We start from the raw sequence: 11,464 nt of genomic DNA on the forward strand, positions 1-11,464 counted from the left end.
GGACAGCTATGGAAGCAGCATTCTCCATTTTATTAAAAAAAAACCAACAACCCACAAATCTTTTCTGCAGGACAATAGGCAAAGGAGCAGGACAGAAGTGCTGGGCACTGTCACCCACCCCCACCTTGCCCTAGAGCTGCCCAGTGAGGGAAGGGGCTGCACTGGGGGCAAGAAGAGGCAGATGCTGCTACAGATGGGCACCAATGGCCAAAGGGTGTGAGAGCAGAGAGCTGTGTGCTGCAGATCCCACCAGCTGGCCCATGTCACTGGATGCCTTCTTGTGGCCTCCTCCCTTTGGAATTCACTCTTCTGGTAGCAAAGCGACTGTTTGGTGAATGTCCTCTCTGCCCACAGCAGAGCCAGCAAAGCTTCACCTTCCTCATCCTGCTAGCACTGCCCGATGCTGCAGATGATCTTATCCATCAGTCCCTCCACCTCACAGACCAGCAGCATCCTCCCCTCCAGGCCACCAGCACCAGTACCACCAGACTTCTCCCTCTCAAGAACAGCAACATCACACGGGGAGGGGGCACAGGGGACAAGCCAAAAAGAGCAGCCGGGATCGGCTGCTGCCGGACAGGCAGGCAAGATGTGTCCCCATCACCCGGAGGGAAGGCAGGGGAAAAGAGAAGTTACTGCATGAGTGGTAGCATGAGATAGCTGCCCAGCTGGGGGTCACAGCCTGTCACTCATATGCCTCCCCCTTCCCTGCTGAAATCCTCTGCCACCTGCAGCCCCCCTCATCGGATGATGGGTGCCGAGCGGTCGTTGGTGACTGTGGGACGCAGCTTGACCGTGGCAAAGGGGTTGGTACCTCTGGAAGGAGAAAGGAAACAGGCAACCATCAGGAAATCTGCCAAGACCACATAGGGGCCCTGCTGACCAAGCAAAGGCTCTTTAGTCCTACTGAAGAGCCACCTCCATGCCAAGAAGGAAAGTGCAGAAAAGCTGGCTGCTGCCGAGTATATTTTCTCCACCCTTAACACAATCTGCTGCAGGCTCCCATGCAATTCCCCTCAGGCTCTCCTCAGAGATTTTCATCCTTCCTCTTCCATAGGATGAAGAAGTGACACTAGCATAAGGCTGTCCCTTGCAGTAGCACTCTACATGTGGCCCCTTGCCCTTTGAGCAAGGAGTCAGGGAGCAGAAAGAGGCCACAGCACCATGCCAGAAACATGGAGACACCAACCCAGCTGCAGGGAAAAGGAAAGCAGGGACTTATGGCAAGTTTTGTCTCCATGGACATGAGTCATCAAAGCTAAAATCCACATCCCCTGTGCCTCAGTCCTTTCTGAGCAGGCAGAGCTGCACAGATCAAGTAGCTCCACACTCAGGCTGTGAGTTGCTATTGTGGCTCTTCTAAAATGGATTAGAAGGAGCATGCAGGCCTGACCACCTGCTCAGGGTACTCGGGCCCTACCTCCTATCACCAGAGATAGGAGAGAGCCTTCCCACTCAGCCAGAATGTCCTGGAAGGTGGGTTGTGCATCGCTTTCCTCCAGACACTTCCCTGTCCCTCCCACATTTGATAATCTAAAAGATTAAATAATACTAGTATTGTAATAATGCCCCTGCCCCCCCAGTAAAAAGATTCCAGAGCAGAGCTCCATGCCTCACTCACCGTGGGAAGAGTTCAGGGGGCTGGTCAAAAGCTCCTGATTTCTGCAGTGAAAAGAAAGGCAGCAGTGAGCGATCCAGGGCAGGGAAGGGAATGGTGAGAAAAGAGGGGCTGGAAACACCACACACATGGAGGAAGATTTCACAAGACACTTAAGTGATTTAGGAGCCCAAGTCCTATTAACAGGGCTCTGACTTCTTATTCATTAAAACTTTCCATAGTCCCACAAATAACACCCTGATTTCTGTGGTGGGGGTTGTTCCAACACCACAGGTTCCCTGTTCCACTAGGACACCTCCCTTTGTCTTGGGGAAGAAAGGAGAGGCCTCAGATCCCCACATGTCATGTCTGAGGAGCACAGCAAACAGTGACAGTCTGAGCTACATTTCACCCTGCCAGCACAGCCAGAGATGCCCTCCTCACATTGCCCATACACCCTGGCAAAGAGCTCATCAACCTTGTCTTTGCATGCTTTCTGCACCCATGGCAAACTCAAGAGCCGTAGTGCTGTGCCCTACCCTACATCACATACTGCTTAAATGTGGACCAGCCTGATGAGGAAAGATGGACCTAGGCCCTCTGACCCTTATTCTTGGCCAGTAGAAAATGAGGGTTCAGTGCAAACTGGCCTGCTACAGTACACCAGTTCTTGTAGCTGTAGCCATGTGTGACTGGGAAATCAAACATGCACCCATTTGCTGCTGGCTCAACTGAAGGATGTATTGGGCAGAAGCCCAGAGCAAGGCTGACTTTTCAAAACCTCTAATGAAGTTCAATTTCTCTGCCATGGTACTCTAAATATTCTACTTGGTTAATTCATGCTCAGTCCCAGGCCTATCCCTATACCTTAGACCTCAGACTTGGATGGAAACCAGTGACCCAGAGGGGAAGATTGGCTGCAGAGTCTGTTCCCCTCTGTGTTGTGCAGCCTGAGGCTCTCTGAAACCACAGAGCAGGACATGAAGTGAAAAAAAAGAGTAATGACATGTTAATTTTTCCAGTTCTTTGAGCCATCCAGTTGCTTGCAACCTTGCACTGGCCTGGAACCAGTGACCAGAGATGAGGTTTCCCAGCCTCCTATGAGGCTGAGCAAGTAAACACCCTACAGGCAACATGGTCCTTCCCTCCCTCAAGTCCTCAACTTCAGCTGTACTCAGCTTGAACTTTGACTGTCCTCATCAGTCAATTCTCCACAGCTGGAAGCAGTGATAAGTGGGGACAGCTGTCACTTTAACCCAATCCTTGTTTGAATGTAGAAGAGGAGCCCTACAAAACTCCTCTCCATTCTCTGAAAGGAGAAGGAGGATGGCATCTCTGTTAGCTGGTCACCCACTCCCAGCCCAGCCTGATCATTCCATGGTCCTACTATTAGCAGAAAGAGGTGCTGCCCTGGAGCCACCAGAAATCAGGCTGGGAGGTCATGGAGAAAAGGACTGAACTGAAGGGTCCCTGGTGAGCAAAAAGAGAGAGAAATGAGGAGGGCAGGTGCAGAAAAGCAGTCCCCTGGGGAAGCAAAGCCAGGCACTGAGTATCTGCACACACAAGGCTGACTGGAAGTGGCCACCAGGACATGGCAAACAGACTGGGTGAGAAAGGCCAGTGCAGGACCCCTTGGCTCAGGAAGGAAGGAGGTCACACACCAACATCTGGAAGGTGTTTTTCTTTCTCAACAGGCCAATGTAGAAAATACATGGCTTGGGGGATGAAAGTCAGATGTGGTCCACTCCACACACATGCACAGCAGGCATTCCTCTTGCACTCACCTTGGAGACAGAGCTGACTGGGGTGGCTTTCCCACCCTGGTGACTGCTGGTCCCCACTGAGAGGGGAGGTGGGTTCGGCAAACTGGGCTGGGCAGAGGCAGGCCAGTAATTGCTGGAAGTAGGAGTGCTGGGATGGTCCAGGATGTTATCCATACTGTGACTGCCTCGCAGTGGGAAGGATCTGAGCAAGAGAAGAAGACAGCGAAGGGAGAGTCAAAGAGCAAAGAATAGGGAGCAGCAGAGGTGCTGGCCACAACACGTGTCTATGGGTCGTGTCTAGAGAGAGTACATATGGCTTGCCCTGGCCCAGTCACAAGTGCTTTTGAGAAGATATTGCACATGTTAGGGGAGCCATCTAGGGTAAGCCTGAGAGATCTCTGAGCACAGCAAGGCTCTCAGCTCCAGCAGGGGAGCACTGCAGCTCTCCATATGGCACAACCCCAAACAGGTACCCCTCCGGTGTTAGTGACCTACCAGGAGCCACCCCAGCTCTTGCCTGGTCGATTGCTCTCCTGTTACCTGGTGGCTGGCTCCTCCATCTCCCTGGCATCCTCCAGAGGCTTGACGTAAGCTTCGGGGAACCAGCCACATCTAGAGCATAGGAACAGAGACAAATGAGGTCCAGGCAACCATGGTGTGTGGTTCCTCAGATCCAGCTGCCCAGCCTCAAGATCTATTGTGCATCCCATGCACCAACCAAGCTGCTGCTGCTGCTGCCACGTGTGAGAGGGTTTCTGCACATCTTTCACTTCTAGGTGGGGCACAGGGTTACTGTGAGGCAGTCCTTGAGCTTGGACCAAATTAGCTTATCTCAGAGGCTGTGCAAAACACCTGCTACCAGAAGCAACACTGGTGCAATCCAGGAGGAGGCTCTCTGACTGAGCATGGTCTCCAAGGCCAGCACATAAGGAAGCTGTGGAAATCCCTTCTCTTCAGGGCAAAGCAGCTCCGCTCCAGAACCCCCACCCAAAAAGAAAGGCGCTGTTTTTGCTCATCTCGCATCTGAGTGTGAGCTTCCCGGCAGAGCGGGGTGCAGGGGTGTTCTTGTGGGGCAGGACAGGCTGCGCACACAGCAGTGCCACGGGGAGGACTCCAGCCAGCGCGGGGTGAGACACGCCGGGCCTCTCGGGCGACTCCAGCAGCTCGTGGCCCTGGGCTGGGTCCCATGACAGGAGCCACTCAGCCACGCAAGCTGGGAGGGGGTCTCTGCATCCCCGGCTCTTCGACTCAAAGCCCCTGGAGCTTTGTCAGGCAGCTCAACCGCGCTCAGCCTGCCCCACCACATCTCCTCAGCTTGCAGGGCCCCCGTGCGAGGCACAGCCCATGGCTCAGGGCACGGCGACATCCCACCCAGATGGCGGGTGAGGCACAGCGCCCAGGCCACGCCAGGAGGAGACGGGGGGGGGGAGACAATTTCAGGCTGAATCCTCCTACACCAGCCTGCCAGGCCCACCCGCGGCGCGGAGGTCACGTACATGGAGGAGCCCTCCAGCTTGCCATAGAGCCAGCCGTTCTGGGCCTCCGGCATCAGCACCGTGATGACGTCCCCGGGGTCAAACCGCAGCAGGGTCCGGTTGGCGCCCATCGAGTGGGACGCGATAGCCTGCACCCTGGCCGTGCCGCTCCTCCTCCTGCCCTCGCTGCTGCCGCTGGCCTCGCCGAAGGAACCCGAGCGGGAGCTGCGGCCAGTAGGGAGCAAACCTGCAGGGGGGCAGCAGGGGGGTTCGGCTGGGGTCTCCTGCGAGACACACCCTGCCTCAGAGGGACCGGCGCTTCCCTGGTCAAATGCTTATCCTAGGGGAGTCGGTGGCCTTTCTCTGCAGGGCGTACCACGGGAAAGGGTAAAACACTCATCTGGCACGGGAAAATCTACTCCAGCTGAAGCCACTTGCTTTGCACCATGTCCTCTTTGGCCAGATGTCTGGGGCACAGTTACTGGCTGCTCAATGACTGGCTGATGTCTCTCTTTCCAACCCCGCTAAAGCAACTGAGAATTTGGGTCTTTTTCCTCTCCCCCTGCCCTTTTTTTTTTTTTTTTTTTTTGTATTCTTTAAACATTTCAAGCAAAACTTATCAGGAAGGAAAAGCAGGTGAGACATGAGGTAACTGGCTAGGTTTTGTAGGGCAGGGTAGTATTTAATCTGCTAGCACAAGGGAAGGTGCATTACCAAACTGATAACTCCAGTCAGAACCAGCCCTCGTGGTTCAAGGAGCCTTGAAAATTGCACACCTGTGGGTTCCCCATCCTCACATGGACAGCCAGGAAACCTGGTCTTGTCCTGGATGGACCCTACTCTGAAGGTTGCGCTCAACCTCTGCTTCACTCAGCCTTGCGCTCCCCAGCTCCCATATGCACTCTCCTCTCACCTCAGAAAGTGGCTGAGGACCAGTGGCCTGATACAGTGGGGAGCCCTCCCCAAACCCAGCCCCATTCCCAGAGGGGCCCAACCACTCTGTCTCCCCACAGCATTGCTCCCAGACATGGGACATACTGGCTGATGGTGTCCTCCGCAGCAGCCGCCTGGGGGTCTCTGGTTGAGGAGACTGTCTCATTTCTGGAGGATCTGGAGAGAAGATGCTGGATCTGCTCCCAGTCATGGGAGCAGCAAAGTCCCCAAGGGGTCTCTGGGGCTGTTGGAAGGAAAGGAGGCTGAATCCACAGAGGCTGCATCGAGCAGGAGGTGCTCCAAAGAGGCACCCAGTCCCTCTCAAAAAGCCAAACCCAGTACATTCCCTCATGGCAGCCAATATACACGCTTCCCTTCATCTTGGCCAGGAAAAACTACGCAAGCTGGACAAGGCAGCAAGTACCACAGTCAGCCAAGGACTGGCCTTGCCCTGCAAGCCTGAAAGGGGCAGCTGCAGCCTCAGCACTGCGGAGGCAGAGGCTGCCTGTGGGCTCCTCACCATCTCGAGGTGGCTGGGGGTGAGCCGGCCCGACGGATACCCCTGGCTGTGGGAGGCGGTGAGAAGCCCCTGCGAGTGGCTGTTTGCGGGGTTGCGGCTGGCATCCAGCTGCTCCTTCCACTGTGGAGCCTTGGTCTGGATCACACCCCGGGCCTGGGGAGAGAGGAGAAGAGGGGGTGATGGACGGGGTAGAACAGCTACTGAGGGAGCTGACGGCTGCCGTGTGCATTAGATGAGAGACCAGATACTCCCACAATGATGGGAATGGCTAAACAGAGCCCTGCAGGAGTGACTTTCTAGGATGGCACCCTCCAGCAGAGATCCTATGGTCCTAATGACCCTGCCATAAACACCTACATCACCTTTCCCTCTCCCATTGCTTACACACCCAACTATCAGCACGATCCTCACCACTGGCCATGCTCTCCCAGCCTAGTACAGTCAGTCTGGACCTCACAGCAAGAGATGGAGTTTCCTGCCCAGACCATGCTCAGATGCTGCCTTCACCCAAGGGGTGGCTCAGCCCTGGCTCCCTCCTGCCTGCGTGTTCTCCCTCCAGCCATGCTCCCTGCTCCCCCAGCTCCTCTCCCCAGCACGCCAGAGCCGTACCCTGCTGTAGAACTGGAGGAGAGTGTTGTAGAGCATCTGGTGCTTTTCAGCCAGGAAGCGGTAGCGGCGTTTCTCCTCCAGCTCAGCCTCCCTCTGACTCTGCGAGACGAACGCCTGCATCTCCGATCGCAGCCGCATCACACTCTCCTGGGACACAGGGCAAAGAGGGAGGAAAGGATCGGTGTGAATCTGGAAGAGTGGGTCCACACACGGCAGGGGAAGGGGTGAAGTGGGTCATCATGCCTAGCAGCTTCCCAGTCCGCTTGCAGTGCAGGAGCAGCAGAGAGGAGCTAGAGCAGCATGCCAGGGACTGAGTCCTTGCTCACTGAGGCCTGTTAAATGAGGCAAGGGCTTGGCAGGAGTGAGCACCACAGATCAGCAGCGCCTTCCAGGTTAGGAGTTTCCTCCTTTCCAGATAAGCCAGCTGCCTTTTGAATGTTGGGGGCAGACCCCTGGCTTTTAAGGAAAGACAAGGCTGCTCAGAAATCAGTCCTGACTCCAGATAAATCACCCAGTTCTTTTTGCCAGCTCCCCTTCCTGCAATCAGTGCTCACCTTCATCTCCCGGACATTTTTATCACGAGCTCTCTCCATTCTCCACAGCTCTGCCATGCACTTATCCAGGTTGGTGGCTCTGCGTTGGTACTGCAGCTCATACTGCTTCTGGCTTTCCTGCCACAGAGAAACCAGGCTGGGTGAGGAACCGGAGACCCAGTCACACTGTGGTGCTACTCTGCTCTGACGGGTGGTTGAGTGTCTCAGTCTCCCTGAGATCAGGCTTCACCTTGTTCTCTTATGAAAACAATCTTTCTTTAGTTTTCATTTTGAAGGGCCCTGGAGTGCTAAGGAGCCTCAGGATCTCAGGAGCCAAAATTGGTGCCTAGCTCCCCTGGCACTGGGAGCAAATCCCCAGGCCTCTGTCTCCCTCCATGACACTACCCACTGGCATGGCCCCCTGGGCCACAACGGCACAGGACCCACATCCATGTGGTTCAGGGAAGCTGGAAACTCTACTTTTGGGATGCCAAGTCTCTCAGCCCCATTGAACCACTTGGCAAGTCCCTGCACTACATGAAGGAGAACAGTTGCCTGCCCTCTTTAGCCCTCCATCATCAGCCAAACTAGGAGTGGGGTGTTGGTCCATGGTGAGCAAGGAAGATAACCTCCCCCCACCTAATTCCTGCTGCGGAAAGTCTAGGAAACACCCCAACTGCTCAAGTGAAAGCCTTTGGGTAGAGAGGAGAGAGAAACAAGAAGGGCTGAGAAGGGAGCTCATCACTCACACTGATGAACTGCACATCCATTTTTGTGTTCTTCTCCATGTGCTGCAGCAGGTCCACATGGAATGTCTGAGCCTGGAACAGGTGAAGGATCCATCACCCTCTTCCCTTCACCATATAGGTTGAAGTGGCAGTTTGTAAAACCCACAGAGCTAGTGACTCCTTTTCCACCTGAACCCCAAACGGAAGCCAGAAGGGGGCACATTAGGGCTACCATGGAGCAGCCCTGCAGCCTGGGGGTTGGGACTCAGCAACCCCGCCCCCCCCGCGATGGTTAATCCGTGAGCTTCGGTTAGCAACCCCTCCACTCCTGTCCCACCACTGCCACACAGGGAAGGAGAGGACAGCCTCGCCTCACCTTCAGAGCCGAGCATTGATCAGTTAACTGCACACCTGGCACTACAATTGCAGAGAGGTGGTGACAGTCCACTAATGACACCAAACATTGAACAGCCAGGCTCTAGTCACACCAGCACTGTAACACACCCATGTCATGTGCAGCAGGGCTAGCAGGGCCAGCAGGCATATCAAAGAGCAGGGGATGGGGAAAATTGAGAAAACACCAGTTTGCTGTGAAGAAAGTCCCTTTTTTCCCCACCTGCACCAGCCCCATGAAAAATAACTCACCACAATTTCCAAATCAGAGCTCAGGAGTCTTTGCGTGGCAGACATCTGCATCAGAATTTCACCTTTAGAGAAAGACACATGAGAGAGTGGGAAAATCCCACAGCTTCATTTCCTTGTGCACCCCAGGAGGGAGATCAAAAGCTTAGGCTGATGATAAATGGGTGTGAAAGTCCATCATATACCACAACCACTGCACCCTGAGAGGAGCTGGTAGCCTTCCTTCCCAAGGCTCAGCTCCACCACCACTCCCCCACTGCCAAGTTTCTGCTCTACCACAGCCCCTGTGAGCCCCATTTCCACCCTCATTGCCCCCCAAGATGCTGTGCATGGCTCTGGCTGTCCCACAGGAATGTAGCTGTGAAAGGAAGAGACTGGTGACAGGGAGCAGAGGAGTCATCTGGTTGGTGCCGATGATGGCAGGAGTCCGCAGTAAGTTCTTTACTAAGATGTTCACTATCAGAGCAGTTCCCTGAATGTGTTTTCAGCAGCCATCATTAGGCCTACAGAATTATTTGTGCTGCTGGCCATAGCCCCTTGGCTCCCAGCTGCCCTTCCAGCTGGTTGCAGCCTCAGGAGGACAACACCCAGCCAGCTTTTCTCAGTCCATGCTCTCCAGCTTTTGCCTCCCACCTGCAAGGAGGAGCAGAATGGTTTCCCCAAGATGAAAATTTCAACTTGCAAGGCAGAATGCCTCAGCAAGGCCTGACTTCCATGAGAGGTCCATCGCTGCAGGTCCACCCCAGGAGCTGAGTTTAGTCACTGACCTCAGAGAGATACAGGGGAGAGTGCTGGGACATTAGAAGATATTCAAAGATACACAATACAGTTGACTCTCACTGCCTGGACAGGACCTGGTGCTGTCAGACACCATTTAGAGGAGCTGTCTTCCTTCCCCCAATATCTGGAAAGGGACCAGCTAAGGGAGAAGGCCAAAAAAGTGTAACTGTGGCTCATCACAGGACAGGAGGTGGAGAGCGGGAGAGCCTTACCCAGCATGTGTGAGGAGGAACTCTGCAGTGCTTGCTCCCCAATCTTCTCAATTGCCTTAAAATACACTTCAGCCGCTTTGGATAATGCTGTGAGGAGAGGAGAGGGAAAGTAAGGATCTGACCTTACTTCCCACCCTCACCAGCCCCAGCAGGCAGCACACAGGACAGACACCCCCCTGGGACAGGGCCTATAGGCAAGGGCACTCTGTCTCTTCCCATCTGTGCCTAATAACATCAGTGGGTCCTGGAGCAGGAGAAAAGTGAGTAAAAGCAGCTGAGGACATGCCATGCGGGAACCAGTAGCCTTGCCCTGAGGGATAGCAGTCCCTCCTGACACACAGTGGACACCCAGGATGGATACAGCAGCACGATCTGGAGCCTGGGCCATGCAAGACCTGACTCACCATGGAAGGCATGCAGGTAATTGTTCCCCAGGTACACCAGGTTCTCCAGTGCAGGGTTGAACTGCTCCAGGATACTCTGTGGCCAGGCAGAAGCATGTTAGTGTCAGTCTTCCCCACACACCAGAGACCTCAGCAGATCGATGCCCTCCCACTGCAGTTTGGCTGGGTGCAGCAGGGACCCAGAGAGCTCCCCCAGCCACAACGCCATGGTGATGTACAGCCATGCACACAAGGCAGCTCCCTGCATCGGAGGTAGCTGGCACCTTCAGCTGCCCTCAGTCCTCTCCAGCCAGCCAGGAGAGAAGCAATGCCAGAGAGCAAGGTAGCTCTGGAGAGCCAAGTGGTTGCCAGAAGATGGCTTTCTCCCAAGGCCCCACACCGGCTGCAGACAGGTGAGTAACTGCAAGGGGATCTGAGCAGCCTTTTCCCTCACCCCTGATCCTGTTGGGGTGAGGGCCAGCACTTACTGTCCAGGCACAAGCGTGACATTTTCCTGGTCAGAATTTGGTGTAGTGCCAGAGTTGGCAGCTTGCTAAGAGAAGGAAGGCACTGCTTCAGACCAGCCTGCCCTTACCTGCTTTGTTTATCAAAGGTGTTTATCACCGACACCATAGCAGACCAGAGGCTGGAATAAGCAATTCCTTCTTTTCCCAGCCCTTGCCACCTTGATGCAGCACTGATGTGTGTAGGGAAGCACCTGTGAGATCAGACTGCTCTTTCCAGCAAGGAGGAAATCAGCCGACTGAACTCCTCCTTCCTACTGACAACCAAGGCATGTTACCCTCCATGCTCCATGTCCAATCCACCTTGGGTTGCCCAGTTCCTTCCTGGATCTGCTTTAAGACCCATCCTGCCAGTTACCTGCTCTCAAACAAAGCCCAGAGCCCACAGGAGCTGCTGCAGTTCAGCCTGGGGCTGGATCCAGTCCTCAGCTGTCCACCCTTCAAGGGAACTTTTGGCAGAAAACAGCTCTTCTCCTCCCACCCACACAACTCCCCTTGGCAGACGGAAGCAGCCTCTCGTGTCGGCACTCACCTTATAGATGGAGATGGTGGATCTGTATGACAGGTCCATCTTCAGAGCCTTTTCCCTCTCCCACAGAGAAGCAAGGAGTAAAGGAGAGCACAAGGTGCTATACTAGCCTGGACAACTCTGCTTCTGTGCAGCCGGCTGGATGGAAAGAGCCTGTCACTGGCAAGGTGGGACAGCAGGAAGACACAGACGTGGTACAAAGGGAACAGAGCACTGCTGGAGTTTAATAATTCACC

At 54.7% G+C, this 11,464-nt stretch overlaps 1 protein-coding gene across 1 annotated transcript; it reads right to left on the reverse strand.

The window, feature by feature from the left end:
• Positions 1-9: 9 nt before the first annotated feature.
• Positions 10-11,396, reverse strand: BAIAP2L2 (BAR/IMD domain containing adaptor protein 2 like 2). Its single transcript, XM_051608291.1, has 14 exons — positions 11,232-11,396; positions 10,197-10,272; positions 9,793-9,879; positions 8,804-8,865; positions 8,180-8,251; positions 7,452-7,568; positions 6,898-7,044; positions 6,289-6,441; positions 5,874-6,012; positions 4,857-5,082; positions 3,901-3,972; positions 3,382-3,562; positions 1,622-1,662; positions 10-816 (listed from the first exon to the last, which is right to left on the reverse strand). Exons 1-14 carry the CDS (start codon positions 11,268-11,270, stop codon positions 741-743), a joined length of 1,488 nt encoding a protein of 495 aa, XP_051464251.1. The 5' UTR covers positions 11,271-11,396; the 3' UTR covers positions 10-740.
• Between the last annotated feature and the right edge of the window lie 68 nt (positions 11,397-11,464).

The sequence above is a fragment of the Apus apus genome, chromosome 1, assembly GCF_020740795.1.
Source record: "Apus apus isolate bApuApu2 chromosome 1, bApuApu2.pri.cur, whole genome shotgun sequence".
Classification (NCBI taxonomy): domain Eukaryota; kingdom Metazoa; phylum Chordata; class Aves; order Apodiformes; family Apodidae; genus Apus; species Apus apus.

Excerpts from the sequence above, each read along its gene's own strand:
- BAIAP2L2 (XM_051608291.1), bottom strand. The coding sequence starts at position 11,270 with ATGGACCTGTCATACAGATCCACCATCTCCATCTATAAG. Across the intron at positions 6,442-6,897 it reads TCCTCCAGTTCTACAGCAGG|GCCCGGGGTGTGATCCAGAC; the intron begins GTACGGCTCTGG and ends CTCTCTCCCCAG. Across the intron at positions 6,013-6,288 it reads CCCCCAGCCACCTCGAGATG|CCCCAGAGACCCCTTGGGGA; the intron begins GTGAGGAGCCCA and ends TCCTTCCAACAG.